Source organism: Doryrhamphus excisus, linkage group LG10 (assembly GCF_037039965.1).
Source record: "Doryrhamphus excisus strain RoL-2023G ecotype Guam linkage group LG10, RoL_Dexc_Guam_v1.1, whole genome shotgun sequence".
Taxonomy (NCBI): Eukaryota; Metazoa; Chordata; class Actinopteri; order Syngnathiformes; family Syngnathidae; genus Doryrhamphus; species Doryrhamphus excisus.
In genome coordinates, this window is record NC_136366.1 from 4,834,441 (window position 1) to 4,861,205 (window position 26,765).

Genomic DNA, 26,765 nt, shown 5'->3' on the forward strand with positions numbered 1-26,765 from the left:
TATGAATGAATGAATCATTTTTTCCTCTTCGATATCATTACTGAGGACTTTTTGGGAATTTTGTTTCAATACCGCTACAAATTGGGCTGCACGGCGGTCGAGTGGTGAGCACGCAGGCCTCACAGCTGGGAAACCCGAGTTCAATTCCACCCTTTGCCATCTCTGTGTGGAGTTTGCATGTTTGCATTCCAAAAACATGCTAGGTTAATTAGCCACTCCAAATTGTCCATAGGTATGAATGTGAGTGTGAATGGTTGTTTGTCTATATGTGCCCTGTGATTGGCTGGCCAACAGTCCAGGGTGTACCCCGCCTCTCGCCCGAAGACAGCTGGGATAGGCTCCAGCAACCCCCGCGACCCTCGTGAGGAAAAAGCGGTAGAAAATGAAGGAATGAAGTTACAGTAAAATGAAGGGCTGCACGGCGGTCGAGTGGTTAGCGCACAGACCTCACAGTTCAATCCCACCCTCGGCCATCTCTATGTGGAGTTTGCATGTTCTCCCCGTGCATGCGTGTACTCCGGGTACTCCAGTTTCTTCCCACATTCCAAAAACATGCTAGGTTAATTAGCGACTCCAAATTGTCCATAGGTATGAATGTGAGTGTGAATGGTTGTTTGTCTATATGTGCCCTGTGATTGGCTGGCCACCAGTCCAGGGTGTACCCCGCCTCTCGCCCGAAGACAGCTGGGATAGGCTCCATCAACCCCCGCGACCCTCGTGAGGAAAAAGCGGTAGAAAATGAATGAATGAAGGAATGAAGTTACAGGATTTTTTTTACAGGTTTTTTTGACAATTACTGAGATGTCGCACTTTGTTGAGCAGCCCTTGAACTCACCATAATTGCATGGTGCAACATGTATGTATAAGTCCCTGACGTCTGTTCATGGGTCATCTTACAGTGCTATTCATTAGTGGCGAGTGCTTGAAGTGTTTTCCAACATGTGGCACGGGGTCAGGCGTGACACGGCGTGACACACGTGTTGATCATGCTAAGAATTTTAATATAATTAATTAAATAAACCCGTCCCCACCGTTCGTTAAGACGCTATTTTTGACAGCCATGGTAATAACACAATAAAATATATGGCATTTTTATGCTCCACTGATTTTTTTTTTTTGACAAGTACTGAGATGTCGCACTTTGTTGAGAAGCCCTTGAACTCACCATAGTTGCATGGTGCAGAGCGACAGTGCAACATTTATGTATAAGTCCCTGATGTCTGTTCATGGGTCATCTTACAGTGCTATTCATTAGTGGCGAGTGCTTGGAGTGTTTATCCAACATGTGGCACGCGGTCAGGCCGTGAACACGATGTATCGATGCTGTACTCGGTGGTGAATAAACGGGGACACGGCAAGTACGGTGTTAGTGTTACTTAAGATGAGCAGATTTGATGAAAAATGTACTTTTTTATTTTTTTTTAGTTAAAGTATTTTGGCCATGATTTCAGGTATTTGAGTTTTTGCTGAGTCATCTTTAGCATTTGATGCTTTCAGACGTTCATACGAGATGTCTGGTAGTTATGATCTTTTATTTAAGTGCCCTTACTGAGTTTCGAGTGATTTTTTTTAACTCCTCAAAGTTGAGTTCTACCTCGCACATACACACATTATTATTATTATTATTATTATTATTATTATTATTATTATAGCTCCGGTATGCATATCACACAAAACATTGAAGGAATATGTCTTTTGTTTTTTCTTCTTCTTCAACCTTGTATATATTTATTTATTTACTTATTTATTTATTTATTCCAAGTGCAAATGCATTTGTTGTATGTAAAATGTACATGTAGCTAAGAAAGTACTGTTTTCTTTTTCTATGTTTGATTGCATTGTGCAATATAGATTGTTTAGATTTAGACTAGTCCAAGAAAAATGAGGTGTACATTGTAGTGTCGATGTATGTATGGGAGTTAACCAGCCAGGTCAGGCTGCCATGATGCTTCCTTTTTTCCGATTGTCTTGGACCCAATTCCCGTATTGGGCACTCCACACAAGCTCCCAGAATGCACTTGGGGATTATTGTGATGCATGTCCTTGCACCTTGCTGGGCCATATTTTCCAATGACTGTTTGTGACTTCCTGTTTGTTTGTTTTTTCTTTTTCGTGTGGCTTTTCTTCTGTCCTAAACATCTAAAGAAGAATAGAAGATTTCATATTGAACGTACAGGAAGCAGCATAACCGGGTTGTAAAGTACTGGAAACACAAATATGAAACCTGTGAGCTGTTTTTTTTTTTTTTTTATGAATCTGGCATCAGAACATTAAAAAAAAAAAAGTCCAAGTGTCCATCTTCAACTCTGGAAAATAAAAGAGTTGAATTTGAATCTTTGTTTTGTTTTTTTTTTTTACTTTTTCACTCGGCTTCTTAATGGTAAAAGGTAAGAAATTATTCATTTATTTACTGCTTATCCTGTACAAGTTCACAGTGGGGTGAGCTGGAGCCTATCCCGGCAAACCAGTTTAACATCTTCAATGAACCCAACATGCGTGGAGGACGATAGTGGAGGAGGACGCCCGCAGAGAAGCTACACGTGAAGTTCTTCCACAGTTTTGTCCAGGTCAGAACTCCTCCTTGCTTCATTTTAATTCATTTGAGTTTTGACTCATTCATTTTGCGGGGGTGCTGGAGCCTATCCCAGCTGTTTTTGGGCAAGAGGCGCGGTACACCCTTGACTGGCCGAGGGTGGAATTGAACCCTGGTCTCCTAGCTGTGAGATCTGCGCGTTAATCACTCAATCACTGTGCAGCCCCAAAGTTAGTCAAAGCATGCAACATCATAATTCATTTATCACACACATTGTCGGTCTCCCTGTCCTGGCCTTATCAACTTAACCAGGATGCTAACCAAAGCGCATTCATTCATTTTCTACCGCTTATCCTCACGGGGGGAGCCTATGCTGGAGCCTATCCCAGCTGTCTTGGGCGAGAGGCGGGGTACACCCTGGACTGGTGGCCAGCCAATCACAGGGCACATATAGACAAACAACCATTCACACTCACATTCATACCTATGGACAATTTGGAGTCGCCAATTAACCTAGCATGTTTTTGGAATGTGGGAGGAAACCGGAGTACCCGGAGAAAACCCACGCATGCACGGGGAGAACATGCAAACTCCACACAGAGATGGCCGAGGGTGGAATTGAACCCTGGTCTCCTAGCTGTGAGGTCTGCGCGTTAATCACTCGATCACCGTGCAGCCCCACAGTTAGTCAAAGCATGCCAATTGAACAACATCATAATTCATTCATCACACATATTGTCGGTCTCCCTGTCCTGGCCTTATCAACTTAACCAGGATGCTAACCAAAGTTAATTCGTTCGGGGGGGTGGAGCCTATCCCAAATTGCTGGAGCCTATCCCAGCTGTCTTCGAGCGAGAGGCGGGGTACACCCATCAAAGGGCACATATAGACAAACAACCATTCACACTCACATTCATACCTATGGACAATTTGGAGTGGCCAATTAACCTAGCATGTTTTTGGAATGTGGGAGGAAACCGGAGTACCCGGAATAAACCCACACATGCACGGGGAGAACATGCAAACTCCACACAAAAATAGCAGAGGGTGGGATTGAACTCGGGTCTGCGCGCTAACCACTCGACCGCCGTGCAGCCCAGTTTTTCCAAATAACTGTCATAATGATGCTCGAACCTACATACATATGGGGGTTAGAAAAAGTGTTTGCCACTTCCTGATGTCTTATTTGTTGTCACACTCGTGTTTCGGATCATGAAATTGAAATATGAATGACAACACAAATGAACACAAAATGCAGTTTTTCAGGGAGAAATCAAATCCAAACCTACATGGCCCTACGTGTGGAAAAACATGATAAAACATAACATTATTGATATCTATCAGTGTCTAAAAGACTATAAAGCCATTTCTAAATATTTGGGACTCCAGCAAACCACAGTGAGAGCGGGAAGAAGGAAATCCAAGCAGCTGGAATAGGTGCAGATTCTGAAAGATCTAGAAAAGGTCAAAAAAATTATAGAAGCATAAATGTATAGGCTCATGCTTTTTTTTTTAGCATACAACATCCAACCGTAACACCAACAAGTATGGAAATATGTATGCTGTATATCTTTAAGATTGCATGTTCATATGTCACTCAAAGGATTGTGGATAAAGTTTGTAATTGCAAAAAAAAAAAGTAATTTCAATTACATGCACTGACATTTCAACTTTTTCCTCTTTTGTAGCAGGAAAAGTGAGTAAATTCAAATGTGGTCATATTCAGGCCAAAAAGAGAGCGATAAGTGTTGATAAGGAGAACCCAGTTCGATGCCCACGCCGTGCGGCCTCTCAAACAGCAACACTGTTGGGGATTTTGTCAGGGGACATGTTATAATACGGGAGTTTCTTTCCCTCGTTCCTCCTTTTGATGGCGCTGCTGATGTCCGCCAGAGCCTTCCTGAACTTCTCCATGGCCGCCTTCACTGGCCGCTCGATGAAGTGCTCATCAGGGTACATTCCCAAGTACAACTAGAAAAGGGAGGAGAACATGTTGACGTACAAAAGAACGTAAATTATGATGAATACACATATATTCTAATGAATTATACACAGTAAATAATACTTTATACTACAGAATATATCATGACTACTAGCTCATGACCAGTACCAGGAGAAGCAGAGTTTAAAGCAGAAGAAGTCGCCTGCTGTGACCCATCAGGGTGTACTGTATTCGGACACACGCTCCGAGCAGCATTTGGTACAAAATGTCTTCCTCAGGAAAGTGAATGTTTGTTTACTAGTGAAATTACAGAGAACGTTACAGCAATCAGGAAAAAAAGGGAGCGCTTGATTTGCTCACCCGCACAGTACGAGTAATCCCGCCTCACTGGAGTATTTAGCAAAAAAAATTTTTTTAATGTTATCATATAAATTGTATGACGTCATATCCCGATAATTATGGTACACTTCTACTTTATTTTAAGGTAACTTTTTAACCCTACCTCATTCTCCTGGTACTGACTGAGGGCCCACACGGCCCCCAGGTGCCAGCTGGAGCGTCCTCGGTCAGGGAGGCTGTCGATGATGAGGGTCACGTTTGCCAAGCCCTTCTTGTGTGGGGGGGGCCTCCGCATGGTGGACGGAGCATTGGGTATCCAGGAGCACCAGTCGTACTTGAGCAGGCCGGATATATTAGCAAGTATTTATTAGCGGCTGTCAATCCATTCAAATACTTCATTGTGGTTAGTTGCATTTTTTTTGTCCATAGTTAACTCGGAATTAATTGCATTTAATCACAGTTTTTATCTATAATAAGTAGGGGAAATCTCTAAACAATGTGGGAAATGATTCAATGTGCAACTACAACGATAATTATCGTATTTTCTGGACTATAAGTCGCTCTGGGGTATAAGTCGCACAAGGCCAAAAAATGTATAATTAGGTAGAAAAAAAAGATACATAAGTCGCACTGGAGTATAAGTCGCACCAGGCCCAAAATGCATAATTAGGCAGATATAAGTCACACAATGCCAAAAATGCATAATTAGGTAGAAAAAAACATACATAAGTCGCTCCGGAGTATAAGTCGCACAAGGCCAAAAATGCATAATTAGGTAGAAAAAAACATACATAAGTCGCTCCAGAGTATAAGTCGCACAGGGACAAAAATGTATAATTAGGTAGAAAAAAACATACATAAGTCGCTCCGGAGTAAAAGTCGCACTAGGCCAAAAATGCATAATTAGGTAGAAAAAAACATACATAAGTCGCTAGTATAAGTCGCACAAGTTCAAAAATGCATAATTCGGTAAAAAAAACGTACACAAGTCGCACTGGAGTATAAGTCGCACAAGTTAAAAAAATGCATAATTAGGTAGAAAAAAACATACATAAGTCGCACAAGGCCAAAAATGCAAAATTAGGTAGAAAAAAACATACATAAGTCGCACCGGAGTATAAGTCGCACAAGGCCAAAAATGCATAATTAGGTAGAAAAAAACATACATAAGTCGCTCCAGAGTATAAGTCGCACAGGGACAAAAATGTATAATTAGGTAGAAAAAAACATACATAAGTCGCTCCGGAGTAAAAGTCGCACTAGGCCAAAAATGCATAATTAGGTAGAAAAAAACATACATAAGTTGCTAGTATAAGTCGCACAAGTTCAAAAATGCATAATTCGGTAAAAAAAACGTACACAAGTCGCACTGGAGTATAAGTCGCACAAGTTAAAAAAATGCATAATTAGGTAGAAAAAAACATACATAAGTCGCACAAGGCCAAAAATGCAAAATTAGGTAGAAAAAAACATACATAAGTCGCACCGGAGTATAAGTCGCACAAGGCCAAAAATGCATAATTAGGTAGAAAAAAACATACATAAGTCGCACAAGGCCAAAAATGCAAAATTAGGTAGAAAAAAACATACATAAGTCGCTCCGGAGTATAAGTCGCACAAGGCCAAAAATGCATAATTAGGTAGAAAAAAACATACATAAGTCGCTCCAGAGTATAAGTCGCACAGGGACAAAAATGTATAATTAGGTAGAAAAAAACATACATAAGTCGCTCCGGAGTAAAAGTCGCACTAGGCCAAAAATGCATAATTAGGTAGAAAAAAACATACATAAGTTGCTAGTATAAGTCGCACAAGTTCAAAAATGCATAATTCGGTAAAAAAAACGTACACAAGTCGCACTGGAGTATAAGTCGCACAAGTTAAAAAAATGCATAATTAGGTAGAAAAAAACATACATAAGTCGCACAAGGCCAAAAATGCAAAATTAGGTAGAAAAAAACATACATAAGTCGCACCGGAGTATAAGTCGCACAAGGCCAAAAATGCATAATTCTCCCAGCTGTGAGGTCTGCGCGCTAACCACTTGACCACCGTGCAGCCCCTCACACTAACATGTTTTTGTTTATTTATGATACTGGTTTTAAATTCGAAATGTTTGTGAGTAAAAAAAAAAAAACTTACTTAGGAACATTCGGAAAGGATTACACTTTTAAGGTTAAATAAACTGGTCCAAAAATGAGTATTATATGTCATGTTGTTGTTACGTACTTGCCCAAAGTTGACGGCGGCGTGTTGGGCTGAAGCCGTGAACACGATGACGGTCAAGAACTCCGTCAGCTCATCACGTGATTTCAGCGTCTTGGGGAACTCTGCGGCGTTTGTCAACAGATAGAATTGCCAAACACGGCGTTAGCTTGTGTAACGCTTCCAGACAGCGTGACGAAACGCAGGAAGCTTGTTTCCTCACTTCCACGCTTGCACGCATGGATTCTTACCGCAGGAATCGAAGCCCTGCATGCCGAAGTTGCAGACATCTTTCACAAAAGCCTGGATTTCCTCGTCTCCTTGGACCTTCTCATCACTGGTGTAGTAAACGTTGACCACGTCGGAGACAAAGCTGTCGGAAGACACAAGTCACGGACACGTCCAGGACCGTCGTAGCGTGGATCGGTAGCGTCCTCACCTCTTGGTGGCCTCCCACACTTTGTAGCCATCGTCTCTGTAAAAGTAGGTGGGCAGATCCTGCTTGCTGTCCACACCGCGAGCTTTGATCATGTCGGGGAAGCACAGAGACCTGAAGGTCAGAGACTTCATGGCCTTCTGAACCAGCTGAACGTGACCTCCTCCACCCGTGGCGTTTGCCTTGATGACGGGAGGAAAGACAAACCAACAGGAAGTCACACCAAACGCATCCTTCAATCATGGTGCAACCAAAAATGGCATCACACCGACTATAATAATAATAATAATAATAATAAAATATATGCCCAGACCAGACCAAAATGCGGCCCCTGGAACATTTATGCAGTAATGACCTGAACATTACCTTGTTTCCAGTAACAAGTAATCTAACGCGTTACTACGTCAAAACAAGTAATCTAAGAAAGAAAACCAAGGGAAAAAAAACACCAATAATGAAAGAAGCAGCAATAGTTTTACAACAATAAAAACAAAATACTGGAGAATAATATCATAATATAAAAAGGACAAAACAACATAACAATAAGGTTAAATATTAGCTACTAAAAGGGCGGCACGGCGGTCTAGTGGTTAGCGCGCAGACCTCACAGCTAGGAGACCAGGGTTCAACTCCGGTTTCCTCCCACATTCCAAAAACATGCTAGGTTAATTGGCCACTCCAAATTGTCCATAGGTATGAATGTGAGTGTGAATGGTTGTTTGTCTATATGTGCCCTGTGATTGGCTGGCGACCAGTCCAGGGTGTACCCCGCCTCTCGCCCGAAGATAGGCTCCAGCACCCCCCGCGACCCTCGTGAGAAAAAAGCGGTAGAAAATGAATGAATGAATTAGCTACTAAAAATCAGTGGAATATTTTGTGAAACAAAACAAACTTGCAATTTTAAGAAAAGTTGTAATATTATGCGCAAAAGTACTAGTAATATTATGATAATAAAGTTACACATTATTAAAAAAATTAAATTAAAAAAATGTAAAAAAAAATAAAAAATGACAAATTTTAAAATGTAAAAAAAAAATTAAAATTTTAATAAAATAAAGTTTTTTAAAAATTATATATATATATATATATAACGTGAATTATATTAGGAAAGCAGGAAGTGAACAAATATAACAATTACTGATTGTACTGAAGTACCAGATGGAGGGGTAGGATTTAATAAGCTTTGCTTCTTCCTACTCCTTTTGGACATGTGGAACTGTGAACTGATTATGTGATGCATTCAATTGTCATCTAATGCATGTTCAAATGAAATAAAACCATTACCATTACCAAATAAATATGTTAAATAATTGATTATTGATTATCCCGAATCTCCGCTTCTTTTCTCACCTTGTCAAAGATGCCGCACTCACAGATGAGTTGCTCTCTGGCCTTGGTGTTGATGGCGATGGTGAAACGCACGTGTGGAATGAGGAGCTGTGAAAGATGGCGTCATAAACCCGATCAATGATCAACGATCAATAGTAGAGTTACCTTAAACACCGGGTGGACGGCAGGCAGCTGCCTGAACATGGCGATGGCAAACATCTCTGAGATCAGATGCGTCCTGAGAAGGTGCGTGACCGTCTGGTGGTGCTGGAAGTCGGCCGAGCGCACCCAGATCTTCGCCAGCAGCCAGTCGTGCTGAGCATCCGTGGGCAGGAAAATGGGGTTGTCCTCCCCTGGGGTCTGACCCAACTACGAGGAGGAGGAGGAGGTATGATTTGGGTTCAACTGCTGCCGCTATGGTTGAGTGGACGTACCTGTATGGCGATTGGGAAGATCTTCTTCTGTGTGTTTTTGTACAGAAGACAAATGGGGGCCGCCAGGTACTGCAGGGTACATGGATCTGTACAGTTGGGTTTGATGCCATCCAGCACTTCATAGTCCGCTATGTAGATGTTACCTGCCTGGAACCACATTTTCACAACACCAGCTTTAGTTCTTATGGAAGAAAAAAAATCAATAAAAAAAATCAAATTATTTAAAAATTAATTTGATATTTTTTATTGATTTTTTAACAAAAAAATCAAATTAATTATATAAATTTATATAAATGTTATATAGTAGGGCAAAAGCAGGCTAATACTAGCCTACTACTACTAGTACTACTATTAGTAATAATCAGAAGAAGAATAATGATGATAGTAATAATAATATAATAATGACTATTATATCATTAGCATAATTAAGTAGAAAAAAACATACATACGTTTCTGCAGAGTATAAGTCGCACAAGGCCAAAAATGCATAATTAGGTAGAAAAAACATACATAAGTCGCTCCGGAGTATAAGTCGCACAAGGCCAAAAATGCATAATTAGGTACAAAAAAAACATACATAAGTCGCTCCAGAGTATAAGGCGCACAAGGACAAAAATGCATAATTAGGTAGAAAAAAAACATACATAAGTCACACCGGAGTATAAGTCGCACAAGGCCAAAAAATGCATGTTTAGGTAGAAAAAAACATACATAAGTCGCTCCAGAGTATAAGTCGCACAAGGACAAAAATGCATAATTAGGGAGAAAAAAACATACATAAGTCGCACTGGAGTATAAGTCGCACAAGGCCAAAAAATGCATAATTAGGTAAAAAAAAACATACATAAGTCGCCTTTGAGTATAAGTCGCACAAGGACAAAAATGCATAATTAGGTAGAAAAAAACATACATAAGTCGCTCCGGAGTATAAGTCGCACAAGGACAAAAATGCATAATTAGGTAGAAAAAAACATACATAAGTCACTCCAGAGTATAAGTCGCACAAGGACAAAAATGCATAATTAGGTAGAAAAAAAACATACATAAGTCGCTCCGGAGTATAAGTCACACAAGGACAAAAATGCATAATTAGTACAAAAAAACATACATAAGTCACTCCAGAGTATAAGTCGCACAAGGACCAAAATGCATAATTAGGGAGAAAAAAACATACATAAGTCGCTCCGGAGTATAAGTCGCACAAGGACAAAAATGCATAATTAGGTAGAAAAAAACATACATAAGTCACTCCAGAGTATAAGTCGCACAAGGACCAAAATGCATAATTAGGTGGAAAAAAACATACATAAGTCGCTCCGGAGTATAAGTCGCAAAACTACTTGACCAAAACAGACATTACGTCATCTTGGAAGGCAAGTTCTAACAATAAAATTGTGCTGCCCTGTTGGTTTGGCGACACCTAGTGTACGCAATAATCCACTGCATTTTTGTTGTCTGCTGTTCACCTGGATCCCTCGCCATAAACGCTATTACTTGTCGTTACGGAATACGATCCATTACCCATCTTCCCTGGAGTCTATATGTCTGTAAGTAACATATAACGTCATTTAAATCATTGTATGGCATTAGAAACAACAATTGTACGACCGTCGTATCGTTGTATGAGTTTATTAAGTGTAATGCTAGTTGTGGCTAACTTGTAGAGCGTAGCTATTATGCTAGCTTTACTCTTATTGTTGATAATTCTTTGTTTCATATCGCTGTATGTAATGTATATTTTGGTGCTGTGTTTGTTTCGGTACAGTTTTACAGTATTAGAAGAATTACCCCAGTAAATGCCAAGAAAAGACAAACCTTGTTCGTTTATTGGAGCACTTTCGACTGTTAAGCTAGCTGCCAAGCTTTTGCATAAAGAAACGCACTTCAGCAGAATAACAATGGTTATTAGCTACACAAAAAATAAACATGAACAGAAAAGGTGTCCAGTGACAAAAACATTTTTTTTCATAAGTTGCTCTGGAGTATAAGTCGCAGGAACAGCCAACTTATGAAAAAAAGTGCAACTTATAGTCCGGAAAATACGGTATTATTTGGGAGTTAATGGTAATGGTAATGGGTTTTTTTTTTTCATTTGAACATGCATCAGATTACAATTGAATGCATCGCATAATCAGTTCACAGTTCCACATGTCCAAAAGGAGTAGGAAGAAGCAAAGCTTATTAAATCCTACCCCTCCATCTGGTACTTTTACAATCAGTAACTGTTACATTTGTTCACTTCCTGCTTTCGGTAATACAGTTTAAGGTTTTTGTTTTTTTAATAATGTACCTAGTGCCGAAGTACGAGGTGATATGACCATACAATGACATAATGGGTACCATAGTAAGTGTCAATATAGTGATATATATAGCACATGACTGGTTCAAGACTCTTTTTGTATTGTTTGTTTTGTATTGTTAAAGGAAAGATCCAGCCAGGCCTGCCCTTTGTCACACATTCTGGTCGTACATTTCATGGACCGGATTTCTCGGGGCAGCCAAGGTGTCAAGAGAGTCCAGTTTGGGGGTGTCAGGATGTAAATAGACGCAACAATTTTGTTTAAATCAGAAGGTAATGCAGGTAATGTTTGTTTACTTTACCTCTATTTCCTGTTCCAGGGTCAAATTTCTCTCCAGGCTGATTGCAACCATCTCATTGGTGACGGGAAACTTGTCAGGAAGTTTTGTGCACTTTTCAATGACGACAGGATTGCAGCCATTCAGGAATTGGTAGCCGAACATGAAATCCTCTTTCCAGTGTTGCATCACATACTCTGCGGTCAAAAGGAAATCAAACACCAATGTGTCGGTTAGATGCCCTGCTGGCAAGTGCTTATATTTTTAAAACCCGCTCTCTGTCTGGGATACAGGCTTCAATTTAGGTGGCCATCGGGTAAATGAGTAACATTCACGTAGCACCTCTAAAACTTCAAATAGCTGACTACCAGTGCAAATCGCATGATTTGTAGGATTGATAAGAATTCCATAAATGACTGAATAATTAAATATTTCAGGCTGACCTGAGATGGTGTTTCTGATTCTGAGAAAGATCCTCTCAAAATCTGCAAAGTCACTCCAAGACGACTGGAACATGTGCATGAAGTGGTTCACAAACAGGTTCTCGATTCTAGAAAAGTCACGCTGATTGTTAGTTAACTTGGAGTGCATCACAACCTAACACATGAGTGTACATAAGTCGCTCTGGAGTATAAGTCACACAAGGCCAAAAATGCATGTTTAGGTAGAAAAAAACATACATAAGTCGCTCCAGAGTATAAGTCACACAAGGCCAAAAATGCATGTTTAGGTAGAAAAAAACATACATAAGTCGCTCCAGAGTATAAGTTGCACAAGGACCAAAATGCATAATTAGGTAGAAAAAAAACATACATAAGTCGCTCCAGAGTATAAGTCGCACAAGGACAAAAATGCATAATTAGGTAGAAAAAAAACATTCCAACAAGTTAAAAAAAAAACTGGAGGAAGTTGGTATCACGTGATGTTGATGTTTACGTTTTACTGCGCATGCCCCATTGACTATTCTGGTTGATTATAGCGGCGCATGTAAACAAGAGATTGGAATATTTATTTCCATGTGTACCATTGTTTTCGGAAAGATTCCATTCGGAAAGAGAAACACTCATAATTTAAACATAGTCTATCTAAGTTCCTCTGGTTGCTTTACATCTACAAAGTGGTTCAGTCCTCCATATAGACTACTGTAAAGACAATACATACGCTTTGCTGTAGTTCAGCACAAAGTCCACTCCTTTCTCACTGTCAAACTGGATGTCACGGGGTAAATCGTTGTGTCTGTTGGCATCAATGCTCATTGGGAAGCCTGGCTGCCATTCCATCCATCTACAAGCATATTAATAAGACACTGTAGTTTTCCATACAATGCATATTAATAACAGCTGTTACATAAACCCAATAAGAGTTGATATGACGACACCACCTGTAGGTTTTGCGTCTGGTTTCCAGCTCGTTTTGCCGGTGTTGCTTGACCAGGCTCATCTTGTCATCCTCAGGCAGATGAGCTAAAGGCACAAGAAGACCTCGTGATGAAATGACTGAAATCAGCGCCATCTACAGCTACTAGATCTACATTACCTCGTCCGTCCCGCAGCACCACTTCCTTGTCGTCCACCAGCCAGCGGTAGCACGGGAACTCCACGTTGTCGCCGGCCGGAGTCTTGACCGAGATGTACCTGCAGTACCAGTCGTCGTGCACCCAGTACTTCCTCTTCTCCAGCTTGACCAGCACCAGCTCACCCAGGTCCTCCTCCACGCTCACCAGGTATGAATCCACCTGATGCGCATTGTAATTAGTATTTGTTATACTTTCATATAGCAAAGAATCCTTCTGTTACATCCTGGTCATTAAAACACCGAGCGCTCTGTCAATCAGTCCTCAAAAACAGCAAAACTCTCCGATCATGCACAGAAACTTTGACTGCTGTTTTTGCAGTAGGTCGTTAAAAACAGCAGTACCCATGCAACATAGAGAATCTTTACCTTTTTTGCAGTATGTCCTTAAAAACGTCTGAGTACTTTTGTTAGATAAATAATCTAAGATTAGCGCTTTTATTGTGTATTTTATTTAGTATTTTTTCAGTTGTCAAAAACAGCAGAGCACTGCTAGGTTCGAGGGGGTGGATTATTTGCAGTTGGTAAGTAGCCTTAAAAACAGCAAACCACTCCAGTGTTTTTCAACCTTTTTTGAGCCGCAGCATGTTTTTTTTTGTTTTTTTTTACATTGGAAAAATCTTGCGGCACAACGCTAACCAAAAATGTTACAAAATGTCACCTCTAATGTCACTACTACGGCGAGTGTTGCAAGTTCATCATTTTATAAGACTAAAAAAAAAACCTCTTACCATTCTGTTAACTACTCCCTTCAGAGAGCAGCACAAACTGGGTCTAACAAGGACAGAAAAACGATGCACAACTGTGCAAGAAGACAAATATCTGAGAGTGTGGAGTTTAAGGATACGGCAATTACAGCTCTAATGTGGGCTTTTTTTAAATGCAGTACTGCTCAAAAGTTTGGGATCACTTGCAAATTTCTTTGTTTTCCAAAGAAAAACACATTTTCATGCATTTCACAAACATTTTTTTTTCAATTTCACAAAATTTTTATCCATTTCACAAACAATTAAAATGAATCCGATGATTTTCAAAGAAGGATGTACATTTTTGCATAGAGGCCTACTATCAACAACTGTCAGTCCTCTGCGTCAATCTCCCGGTATGGCTGCTAATCCAAGTCCATCATTTTATAATGCTAATAGATTATTAGAAAACTATATAAATCTAAAAAACCTCTTACCATGCTGTCCACTACTCCCTTCAGAGAGCAGCACAAACTGGGTCTAACAAGGACACAAAAACGCTGCACAACTGTGCAAGAAGACAAATATCTGAGAGTGTGTAGTTTAAGAATTTTACAAGGCTAATAGATTATTAGAAAAGCCATCTAAAAATCTAAAACTAAAACCTCTTACCATACTGTCAACTACTCCCTTCAGAGAGCAGCACAAACTGGGTCTAACAAGGACACAAAAACGCTGCACAGCTGTGCAAGAAGACAAATATCTGAGAGTGTGTAGTTTAAGAATTTTACAAGGCTAATAGATTATTAGAAAAGTCATCTAAAAATCTAAACTAAAACTAAAACCTCTTACCATGCTGTCCACTACTCCCTTCAGAGAGCAGCACAAACTGGGTCTAACAAGGACACAAAAACGCTGCACAACTGTGCAAGAAGACAAATATCTGAGAGTGTGTAGTTTAAGAATTTTACAAGGCTAATAGATTATTAGAAAAGCCATCTAAAAATCTAAAACTAAAACCTCTTACCATACTGTCAACTACTCCCTTCAGAGAGCAGCACAAACTGGGTCTAACAAGGACACAAAAACGCTGCACAGCTGTGCAAGAAGACAAATATCTGAGAGTGTGTAGTTTAAGAATTTTACAAGGCTAATAGATTATTAGAAAAGTCATCTAAAAATCTAAACTAAAACTAAAACCTCTTACCATGCTGTCAACTACTCCCCTTCAGAGAGCAGCACAAACTGGGTCTAACAAGGACAGAAAAACGCTGCACAACTGTGCAAGAAGACAAATATCTGAGAGCGTGTAGTTTAAGAATTTTACAAGGCTAATAGATTATTAGAAAAGTCATCTAAAGATCTAAACTAAAACTAAAACCTCTTACCATGCTGTCAACTACTCCCTTCAGAGAGCAGCACAAACTGGGTCTAACAAGGACAGAAAAACGCTGCACAATTGTGCAAGAAGACAAATATCTGAGAGTGTGTAGTTTAAGAATTTTACAAGGCTAATAGATTATTAGAAAAGCCATCTAAAAATCTAAAACTAAAACCTCTTACCATGCTGTCAACTACTCCCTTCAGAGAGCAGCACAAACTGGGTCTAACAAGGACACAAAAACGCTGCACAACTGTGCAAGAAGACAAATATCTGAGAGTGTGTAGTTTTAGACAAAGACACCTCTAAATAGTAGCCGTCAAACGCCAGTGTCCGACTTCAGGATGCTGGACTTCATGGCAGGATTGCCAAGAAATTGTCCCCAAAAAAATTCCCAAGTGATCCCAAACTTTTGAGCGGTAGTGTATGCATGTATGTGGTAATACAAGGAATATGAGTACACCCATTAAGGTCATCAGGGATAAAACTCACCGCGCCCCTTTCAAAGTCATTGTACAGAGGTTTGTCCAGCAAAGTTCTTTGGCTGCATCTGTCCGCGCCCACCAGTGTGATGTAAACGTAGTCATCGGTGCCTGCAAACCACTGGCTGCCTGTACCGACGGTCACCGTGTATGACGACGGCATACTTTGGCTGAAAACACTCCCAAAAAAAACAACAACAAAACACACACACGCTTTCTCTCCAGATGACAATAATACCAATGCTGTAATTGTGTCGCCCATCAACGTGTTCTGACAGATTGGTGAGGTGCTCGAGGTGCACTTCTCACTTTTTTTTTTTTTTTTTACATGTCCTCACCTCCCTTACACAAGAATGTGTAACTTTGGGGGGAGGAACAACCGCAACACTCCTGTCCTCACCCTCATTGTGTTTGCACGGTAGAGATAAAGGCTATTTGTGTCAGGAACAGGGACTCACGTCACCTGGAAATTAAATTTACTAGTCAAATATGCGTGGTAGTATGTTCCACATTCAGGGGCGTACTGTAAATGCAAATACCTCACAGTACAGCGTTACAGCGTTTACAATAGTAACAATAGTAACATTTTCATGACAGCTTTGTGTGTGTTTGCCCCCTTTTTGGGTTCTTTTTTTTTTAATTTTCTGATCATCAAATTTATTATCATCAAATTTATTATCTACATACTGTATTGTATATAACTCTCGGAAAACTGTTGCTTTTGTTAATACTTGGGTTGTTTATATTGTTTATTTTTCTATATTGTGTATTTTGTACTGCTTAACTGACTCTGTACTCTTGCTGCTGTGCAATACAAATTTCCCCACTGAGGGACGAATAAAAAACATATCTTAATCTTTATCTTAATCTTAAATATTAATCGACAAAATGCAGTTTTTTAAAGAAACTGTTTATCATTAAGGAAGTAAATAAATCCATGTCTACATGGCCTACATGGGAAAGGTGATTGCTGCCTAAGCCTAACAGACAGCAGAACTCATGGTTCCATTAATCCCAGCAAGTTTTACAGGTCCTGGTCAGTAAAACAGCCCCATACCATTACACTACCGCCACCATATTTTACTGTTGCTATGATGTTCATTCATTCATTTTCTACCGCTTTTTCCTCACGAGGGTCGCGGGGGTGCTGGTGCCTATCCCAGCTGTCTTTGGGCGAGAGGCGGGGCACACCCTGGACTGGTCGCCAGCCAATCACAGGGCACATATAGACAAACAACCATTCACACTCACATTCATACCTATGGACAATTTGGAGTCACCAATTAACCTAGCATGTTTTTGGAATGTGGGAGGAAACCGGAGTACCCGGAGAAAACCCACGCATGCAAGGGGAGAACATGCAAACTCCACACCGAGATGGCCTGGTCTCCTAGCTGTGAGGTCTGCGCGCTAACCACTCGACCGCCGTGCCGCCCTGCTATGATGTTCTTTTTATGAAATGTAATGTCATATAATGGGACACACACCTCCCAAAAAGTTCAACTCTATTTTCCCAAAGATTTGGGGGATTATCAAGATTTTTCCCTGCAAAATTAGTGGTTTTGGTCTTTTATGCCCAGTGGCGTCATGAATGCTGACCTTAGAACTGAGGCAAGTGAGGCCTGCAGTTGTTTTGGGTGTTTTTATGGGGTCTTTTGTGACTTCTTGAGTGAGTCGTCGCTGCGCTCTTGGGGTCATTTTGGTTGACCGATCACTGCTGGGATAGGTTCACCACTGTTCCGTGTTTTCACCATTTGTCAAACTTTAGAAATGGCTTTATAACCGTTTCCACGGTGATAAACCACAGATAAAATATGTCTTTCCACACAGGACCATTTTTCACCCTTAATTTAAAAGCTGCATTGTATGTTCAATTGCAATTGTAATTGTTATTGACTAATATTTGACTAAAATATTTAAGTGTGGCTGCACGGTAATCGAGTGGTTAGCGCACAGACCTCAGAGTTCAATCCCACCCTCGACCATCGCTGTGTGAAGTTTGCATGTGCTCCCCGTTGCATGCGTGGGTTTTCTCCGGGTACTCCGGTTTCCTCCCACATTCCAAAAACATGCTAGGTTAATTGGCCACTCCAAATTGGTACACCCTGGACTGGTGACCAGCCAATCACAGGGCACATATAGACAAACAACCATTCACACTCACATTCATACCTATGGACAATTTGGAGTGGCCAATTAACCTAGCATGTTTTTTGGAATGTGGGAGGAAACCGGAGTACCCAGAGAAAACCCACGCATGCACAGGGAGAACATGCAAACTCCACACAGAGATGCCCGAGGGTGGAATTCAACCCAGGTCTATGGCCTACATACTAACCACTCATCCTCTGTGCGACCTTTAGAAAAATTATATACATACATAAATATCAAAATTGCAGTAAATAAAACCACAAAAATCTGATACTTCACTTACAAATACATAAAAAATTAAATATGTAATCAATAATACATTTAATGACAATAAATTTAATCTCAAAATTGCAGTAAAAACCACAAAAGCATATACTGTATTTCCCTGATGTGTTTGTTTATACGTATACCAAGGAGGAGATGGCAGTTTTTTTACCCCCGCTGTAAATGATTACAATTTGTACATGTAGTAAAATGAAGTTTAGTCACATTTGTGAGCTACTGTATTCATATTTAACTTACTTTTTGAAGTGCAGCAGATAATCTCACATTTATTTTTGTTTGATTTGTGGCAATGTGTTCGGCGATAACGTTGGTGTAAGTAACGGCGCCCCCCAGTGGCAGCCTGAAGTTAAATCAATAAATAGGAGAGGAAAAAAAAGTAAACAATTCAGTGTGATTTTCTTGCTCTCTGATGGGTCGATGCAGATGCATATTGATGGTGGAATCCTCAAGACAAATCACGTAACATGTAAGACTTGCAAATGTGGAATTACCAGCGAGTCCGTGATTATGAGCACACGTACACGCATCAAATGTTCTATAGTTTGGCAAAAGTCCACAGAAGCTTCCTGTGAACATCCCACATTCATTTTTCATTGAAAAATGAAAAATATAGTAGCTTTTGACGATCACACAAAGTCTGCAACAACACCGTCGACTTCCTGACGGTCGCGCTGAGCAACCCCGGCATCTGACGGCTCTGCCCGAGCCGCTCCTTGCTCCGCTCCGGTTTGTGGCGCCGCTTAGTTGAGGTGGAGGAGCTGCCTCATGAACTCGTAGGTGGTGAAGGCCACGGCCTGCGAGGGCACGCATCGGATGTAGTTGAGAGAGAGGCCTCGGTACAAGCCGTTCTTGATGCCGTACTTGTTGTAGACGTAGGAAATGGTCTTACGCAGGGAGCTGCTCAGGCAACAGGAGACGATGCTCAGCACAGTGGAGTACAGTACAGTCAACAATAGGGGTGTCATGAGATCGCTTTTATTAAAAAAGTATAAGATAAAATAGAAGTACTTCATCAATAGAAACGTTTATATGTCTTAGTATGGCCTTTATTTGTGTGGACAGCGTCCACACTTCCTCTTCATTTCCTAAATGACTTTTATTTTGTTGTGCTTTGAAATCACATACACAAATTCCTCATTAAATAACTAGATACAAAAATACATTCATTCATTCATTTTCTACCGCTTTCTATCCTCTCAAGGGTCGCGGGGGTGCTGGAGCCTATCCCAACTGTCTTCAGGCACCTGTCCACCTGGACTGGTGGCCAGCCAATCACAGGGCACATACAGACAAACAACCATTCACACTCACATTCATACCTATGGACAATTTGCCAATTAACCTAGCATGTTTTTGGAATGTGCAGGCATATTTTAGTCCACCGTGCAGGCAAATTTATTATTATATTCTTTTTTTAATTATTATTATGTGCTTGTGTCCCTTTTTCCAGGAGCACTTTGTAAACAACAGACCACATCAAATAACAATATTGAATACATCTTGATAAAAGTGATACTAAATGTTCAGATGTAATTCTTTTTCCATCCCTTTTGCACGTGAAACTATGATTATTTCAATTAATTGGATTTGGATCATTTTCTACGAGGAAATTTGCTCTGGTTATAGTCTGTTTTGGTTTGAGTCGGACCTTCTGGAATGGATTAATGACATTAACCAAGGCACCACCGTATATTGAATACTCTGTCGGTGTACCTAATGTTGTGGCCTGTTTAAAAGGAGTAGTGGATAATGTTGCTGTGCAGTGACGAAGGGTACAAAGATCATCAGTTCCACACACTTGTGTATTGTATTTATTTAGCTTAATCGCTAATCAGCCCTCCTGTCAAGTGAGGATAAGCGGCAGAAAATGAATGAATGAATGGAAATAAATATACGACATACATTACTTGATTGTTTTTATTGTATAAATTATCTCAATAAAATCAATATTTTATAATTTATATGTGTAATAAAAATACATTTATATTTAAAAATGTATTAATAAAATATAATTTTAAAAATTTAAATATTTTTTTTTTTCTATTTGTGGTTTCCTCCCACATTCCAAAAACATGCTAGGTTAATTGGCCACTCCAATTTGTCCATAGGTATGAATGTGAGTGTGAATGGTTGTTTGTCTATATGTGCCCTGTGATTGGCTGGCCACCAGTCCAGGGTGTACCCCGCCTCTCGCCTGAAGACAGCTGGGATAGGCTCCAGCACCCCCTGCGACCATTGTGAGGATAAGCGGTAATAAATGAACGAATGAATGAATAATAAATGTAATTTATAACGCACTTTACATCAAATAAATGATCTGAAAGTGCACATATAGCAGATTGCATGACACTTTTACAGATACAATAATTCCAGGTGGACAGTTACATTTAAAATATATAGTCTGGCCCCCCGTCAATTTTGTTCAACCAATGCGGCCAAGATCAAAATGTTTGAGGAAAACGGACACACACAGCAATATATTTCGGGAGGCAACATTATTTTCATTTGTGTGATGAATTCATGAAAGACTTATTGTCCCACAAATCTTGTCCCATTTTAAACTTGCAACATGAGATCCCATGACACCCCCAGTAATTTAAAAAGCCGTGGTACTCACACACACTTGTCCGAGTCAGGAAGCGCAGCTCCGAGCTGCATTCTTCTCCGTGCAACATCCAAGGGATAGCTTAGTGAGACCATAAACAAGAGTTAGCCACGAGCCGAGCGCTATTGACGCGAGTCACGTCAGCCGCGTCTTACGATATCGTCTGAGCGATGGCGCCGGCAACTCCTCCGCAGAGCAGGTTGACTTGGGTTTTAAGAACCAGGACGTCGGGGTTGTCCGAGGAGGGACATCCTAGCGTGTCGGGAAAATGTTGCAATCCCAGGCTTTTCAGGGTTCCAAAGGTGAAGAACGAAATCCCTGCAGAGTCCAAACACACCGTGAGAACTGGGGAACTGAAATGATGAGTCATTTTTCCTTTAAATATGACTTTTTTGACTTGACTTTTTTCTCTTATCGATAAGGATACACTACCGCTCAAAAGTTTGGAATCACTTGGGAATTTTTTGGGCCGGTCTGATAGGGCTTTTTATGGCAATCCTGCCATGAAATCTAGCATCCTGAAGTCGCTGCTGCGCTGTTGATACCGACACTGGCGTATGACGGCTACTATTTAGTGCAGCTGCCAGGTGACGACCTGTGACCTTAAACTACACACTCAGATATGTTTTCTTGCACAGTTGTGCAGCGTTTTTCTGTCCTTGTTAGACCCAGTTTGTGCTGCTCTCTGAAGAGAGTATTTGACAGCATGGTAAGAGGTTTTAGTTTAGATTTTTAGATGGCTTTTCTAATAATCTATTAGCCTTGTAAAATTCTTAAACTACACTTAAACTACACACTCTCAGATATTTGTCCTCTTGCACAGTTGTGCATCGTTTTTCTGTCCTTATTAGACCCAGTTTGTGCTGCTCTCTGAAGGGAGTAGTTGACAGCATGGTAGGAGGTTTTAGTTTAGATTTTTAGATGGTTTTTCTAATAATCTATTAGCCTTGTAAAATTCTTAAACTACACACTCTCAGATATTTGTCCTCTTGCACAGTTGTGCATCGTTTTTCTGTCCTTATTAGACCCAGTTTGTGCTGCTCTCTGAAGGGAGTAGTTGACAGCATGGTAGGAGGTTTTAGTTTAGATTTTTAGATGGTTTTTCTAATAACCTATTAGCCTTGTAAAATTCTTAAACTACACACTCTCAGATATTTATCCTCTTGCACAGTTGTGCATCGTTTTTCTGTCCTTGTTAGACCCAGTTTGTGCTGCTCTCTGAAGGGAGATGCAAAAATGTACATCCTTCTTTGAAAATCATCTGATTCCTTTCAATTGTTTGTGAAATGGATAAAAATTTTGTGAAATTGAAAAAAAATGTTTGTGAAATGCATGAAAATGTGTTTTTCTTTGGAAAACAAAGACATTTACAAGTGATCCCAAACTTTTGAACAGTAGTGTATATTTAAAAAAGCACATTAGAGCTGTAATTACCGTATAAAACCATATATTTTTGTTACCAGAATCTCTAATCTCTTACCTGCATAGGGCGCCATTCCGATGAGGGTCGGCGTCAGTCCCCTGTAGAATCCCAAGAATCCACCCTCCTTTGCCACACGATGGGAAAAAAACAGTGTGAATATCAAACACCATCATTCATCGGCATGACCAATAGCAGCTCACGTTGGTATAGATGCTGTGGAAGGCATTGGCAATTCCAGTGTAGCGGTGCTCCCCTGTCACCTGAAAGGCCAGCCTGGCTCGAACCATGTCCAGCGGATAGGTGCAAATCACTGCCGTCATCCCTGACAACACACATGCACAGATGCTTTATGACCAATTTCTGTTATTTGGGGCTGACATCATCAATTCCATTCATAAGCTACCTGCCATGGAGCCGGCCATGAGGCGGTGAATGTGTCCGGTGAGCCCAAGCCGTGTATTTAGCATCTGGAAGTAACGAAGTACAAGTGCAGGTTTCATCAACGCACACATAAAACTAGGCCGAAATGGACTCCGCAATAGAAGAAGTGCCTTACCTTTTTATAATTTTCAAAGGCCATGAACTGGATTGCGCCATAAGGAAATATCCTCACCATCATTGCCCCATTGCCTTTGTACAAGCCGAGGTAGCCTTCCTTTTTTGGCACAGCTTTGAGAGTGGAAAACACCCCTAAACAGGAAAAAAGCCATAATCTTATTCCTCAAACTCATGAGATGGATGGATGGATGGACAGACTTCCTTTATTGTCATTGCACAATAACAGCAGTGAAATTGCCAACGAAATGTCGTTTCCTGGCTGCCGTGTAATAATAAATAATAATAAAAGTAAAAAAGTATTTTACCAAGGTGTTTGTAGTGAGGATTCTGGGCCTGGAGGAGAATCTTGACTCTGTCCAGAGGAGCAATTGTAGTCTTGGCACAGCATCCTGCAACACCTACGACACCAAAACAACCATTTTAGCATTACTTGAAAAATAGATAAAATACATCGCAATCTACTTATATCATTTCTATTGTTACAGTCTCCAAACCTCCACCCACCAAGATGAAGAGACCGTATGACTGACAAAAGGGCTCACTCTGTTCATGCCATTGTTCTATGAAAAAATGGGGCCAATCTGAAACCAATGCTCTTCCTGCCTGTTGTCCCTTTATTGTTAGCTTTTCTAGTAAGAGTTTTGATTTGTTTTCACATAAATTAACTTTTGACGTTATTGTCGGTTCTGCTCTACAGAATTGTCTTACATCAGTAAGAGCACTTCATCAATGCCGAGTTGGCATACACTCCTGGGTGTGAGTACCCACAGGTGTGATGAAATTCTGGCCAAAAACGTTAAATTTTGAAAAATACTTCAGTTCACTGGCTGCACGGTGGTCGAGTGGTTAGCGCGCAGACTTCACACCTAGGAGACCTGAGTTCAATTCCACGCTCGGCCATCTTTGTGTGGAGTTTGCATATTTTCTCCGGGTACTCCGGTTTCCTCCCACATTCCAAAAACATGCTAAACATGCTAGGTTAATTAGCAACTCCAAATTGTCCATAGGTATGAATGTGAGTGTGAATGGTTGTTTGTCTATATGTGCCCTGTGATTGGCTGGCCACCAGTCCAGGGTGTACCCCGCCTCTTGCTCAAAACGCTCAGTTTCAGAGGGCGTTGTAAAACTGTACTTTTGTGATGTCACAGAAGGGTGGGCTTCCTTATGGGCGTGTCTGTAAGCCAGATATGCTCTCTGCCCTCCCACAAGCTCTGCGTCGTCTGTTTCCGAGGCAAGCTAAGGCAGAAGTTATTGGGCTTGGTGATTCCCAGCAAGAGTAAATATTTTCATCATCATCATCATGTTTTTGTAAACATGAATGTGAAATATCCACCAAACTGTTGCTGAATCCAGAAGCAGCAAAAAAAAAGAACACAATAGGTCCCATTTAAATATTTATGTCAGCCATCTTGGTCTGTTCCCTGTGAACGAGTGTTTTCAAAGGCAGAGGAACTGCATCGCTTTGGAGCAAAGACACTTCAAAAACTTTAGTTTCGCAATAAAACACTTTAAATCAATATTGTATGTGTTATTTCATATGACTCGGTGAACAAATTTTTTTACAAACAAATTTGCCATATTTTACATTCCAACTCATTTGAGCATTTACACAAAGAAGCAAATGTTGAACCCTTAAACAACCTCACTCAGCAACAAATGAAATCATAAAAGACGAGGTCTTATCTGAAGTAAAAGTTGAATAATAAATATGAGAAAATATTCAATATTTCACAGGCTAATGTTGCGTTTACAGCCTGCAAGCTTCTCCGTCCTAACTGCAATGATTTTATATCTACAGTAGAGGTCGCTCTTGAGTGACCAACACAATGTTAACAATTTGTGCATCACAACATCTTTGAATGCGCCTTCTAAATGCCTTATATTTGTATTTTTTAATGTTTGCTTAAATGTGCATATTTTGTGGGTTGCATTCAACCAGGAAATAGCATGAGTAATAGAGTTTTGCAAAACTATGATAGCGAGGCTGTGAAATTGAAAGCACAAAGTGTCAAGAGATGACTGTATTACAAAATCAAGACTGAACATGTCGTGTTTAAGACATACCGCTTGGATTTGGCCTTAATAGCCAAATTGGGACTCCAAGCATAACTTTATGGCATTGTTATTAATTATTCAATCGTGCAGCGTTTGTGATTGTGGCATTTTTTCAGTTGCTTTGTTGTATGTTCCGGTTGTTCTACTGCAGAGGCTTTACTGCAGATGATAAAAGTCTGAAGGTCGGCTCTGCCTGTTTCCCTGAAAGCAGGGAGTACATTTTATAGTGAAGCTATAAAGATATATCTAGAGATCTTACCTCCTGCTACAAAAGACCGGAGCCAGTAGTAGTCCCTGCTGGCCGGAGTGCTGCTCATGGCTGGAGGTGTGGAGGCAACAGCCACCGATGTCATCCTGGCTGATCCCACATTTACTGCACTCGAGCTGGGAACCACAAATGCAGATACAGTGTTTAGATAATATTGTAATCATACTTTCTGCACACTCAGCCATTTTTATTTAAAGCACCGACAACTACTTTGAGGAGTTACGATCTTAGGGTAGATAAGAACGAGGTGACATAAACGCGGAAGGTCGGTGGAACATACAAATATATCTCCTCTTTCGCTATTTAGCATAAACTACATATGTCACCCAACCTTCAGTATTTAATTTATTTCTTTATTTGAGTTACAAACCTGCCAATTTTGTGGTTGGAACGTCTCCAATGCTCAGCTGAACACTGAGAGCACTGTCCTTCGCTCTTGAAGTCTGGTCTGTGTTTACCGTCGCGCATTGATGACGTCGCAGTACGTCATCAAGACATGCGCAAATCGATCGGGAATGTTTACGTAAACGTTTAATATGTCTTATTCATGTGACGAATTGATCGGCTCAGTCTCCCAATTCTAAACAAAAAATATGAACTTTTTTCTAACAGTTATTTTAAGAGAATAGCAAGTCAATAGCAAGAGAAATTAGTCGTAATAATGTGTGATTTTAAAGTAGTATTTAGCCTTAACAACGACTATTGTTACACAGTTGGAATGTTTTCCTCCAGATATAAATAAAGTTGTCACGTTCTCTTCCAGATTCCAATTCCTTTCAGAGGGGAAGCCATTAATTAATGTCTTTTTCATTCCAGATGGTGAGTCTTTATTCCAAGATTACCCACCAACCCACTTCTTTAAATCTGTTTTTAATGTCTAACTTTTTACACCTGACTGCTGTGCCCCGCTTTTACCCATGTTTTAGCTGTGTATAAATAAATTAATGTTGTATTTTAATGTATATTTTACTCTGTTTACTTGCTTTTATTCAACTCCATTTTTCTGTAAAGCGACTTTGAGTATTTTGAAAAGCGCTATACAAATAAAATGTATTATTATTATTATTATTAAGTTTAGTCTCTTTTTAGAAGACTACTGATTATGAAAGTGTTTCTTATCAGTGGCTTCATGAGTGCTGATTATTTTCACAGTTGTTTAAAAGAAAATATTGAGAAAGTTGTTACGCTGGTTGGCACTCGTGCCAGGTGTTGAGGACCCCAGAGCAGAGACAGGAATGGTAGTTATGCTGCCGAGCGTGATTAATTTCTGCACCATCTATAAAACGCCACTAGGAGAAAGCATTGCTCTGCAAACACCCCTCTGTACCCGCCCCTCCTGTCTGTTAAGGCATATTGTGAGTAGTTTTACTTGATTGTGGTTTTATTGCATCATGGTGAACTTCTCTTTTAGACTTTTAACTAGAAATATTTCATCTGCAGTACAATAATAAAATTGATGTACTGAAATTAAAACAATTTGAAAGTCAACCAGCATTAAAAGTCT

The 26,765-nt window shown here is 40.2% G+C and overlaps 2 protein-coding genes and 1 long non-coding RNA gene across 4 annotated transcripts; 1 reads left to right on the top strand and 2 right to left on the bottom strand.

Moving 5' to 3' along the window:
• Nucleotides 1-3,965: 3,965 nt before the first annotated feature.
• Nucleotides 3,966-16,575, bottom strand: alox5a (arachidonate 5-lipoxygenase a). The gene is made up of 14 exons (XM_058054182.2): nt 15,927-16,575; nt 13,332-13,530; nt 13,177-13,258; nt 12,957-13,079; nt 12,239-12,345; nt 11,820-11,992; nt 9,219-9,365; nt 8,950-9,153; nt 8,806-8,892; nt 7,459-7,637; nt 7,271-7,392; nt 7,044-7,144; nt 4,978-5,148; nt 3,966-4,504 (listed from the first exon to the last, which is right to left on the bottom strand). Exons 1-14 carry the CDS (start codon nt 16,176-16,178, stop codon nt 4,325-4,327), a joined length of 2,127 nt encoding a protein of 708 aa, XP_057910165.2. The 5' UTR covers nt 16,179-16,575; the 3' UTR covers nt 3,966-4,324.
• On the top strand, nt 10,354-26,581 carry LOC131105882 (uncharacterized). 2 transcript variants are annotated; one of them, XR_013629233.1, is made up of 3 exons: nt 10,354-10,765; nt 13,250-13,518; nt 26,078-26,581. It is a non-coding gene; the product is annotated as an uncharacterized LOC131105882 (long non-coding RNA). The 2 variants fall into 2 exon arrangements; XR_013629232.1 differs by lacking the exon at nt 26,078-26,581 and adding an exon at nt 24,087-24,504.
• On the bottom strand, nt 18,882-25,780 carry slc25a16 (solute carrier family 25 member 16). Its single transcript, XM_058054291.2, has 10 exons — nt 25,632-25,780; nt 25,253-25,377; nt 23,244-23,336; nt 22,937-23,070; nt 22,784-22,847; nt 22,581-22,702; nt 22,438-22,504; nt 21,113-21,275; nt 20,970-21,038; nt 18,882-19,249 (listed from the first exon to the last, which is right to left on the bottom strand). The coding sequence occupies exons 1-10, from the start codon at nt 25,727-25,729 to the stop codon at nt 19,093-19,095; spliced, it is 1,092 nt and encodes a 363-aa protein (XP_057910274.2). The 5' UTR covers nt 25,730-25,780; the 3' UTR covers nt 18,882-19,092.
• Nucleotides 26,582-26,765: the final 184 nt, after the last annotated feature.

What these genes read in the sequence shown, in the direction of transcription:
- slc25a16 (XM_058054291.2), bottom strand. Translation starts at nt 25,729, where the DNA reads ATGCGCGACGGTAAACACAGACCAGACTTCAAGAGCGAAGGACAGTGC. An exon ending in CCGGTCTTTTGTAGCAGGAG is followed by an intron (nt 23,337 to 25,252) that starts GTAAGATCTCTA and finishes TTGGTGTCGTAG; the next exon opens with GTGTTGCAGGATGCTGTGCC. An exon ending in TCCACAGCATCTATACCAAC is followed by an intron (nt 22,505 to 22,580) that starts GTGAGCTGCTAT and finishes CGTGTGGCAAAG; the next exon opens with GAGGGTGGATTCTTGGGATT.
- alox5a (XM_058054182.2), bottom strand. Translation starts at nt 16,178, where the DNA reads ATGGGCGACACAATTACAGCATTGGTATTATTGTCATCTGGAGAGAAA. An exon ending in GGTGCTGCGGGACGGACGAG is followed by an intron (nt 13,259 to 13,331) that starts GTAATGTAGATC and finishes TTGTGCCTTTAG; the next exon opens with CTCATCTGCCTGAGGATGAC. An exon ending in GTGCTGAACTACAGCAAAGC is followed by an intron (nt 12,346 to 12,956) that starts GTATGTATTGTC and finishes TGACTTTTCTAG; the next exon opens with AATCGAGAACCTGTTTGTGA.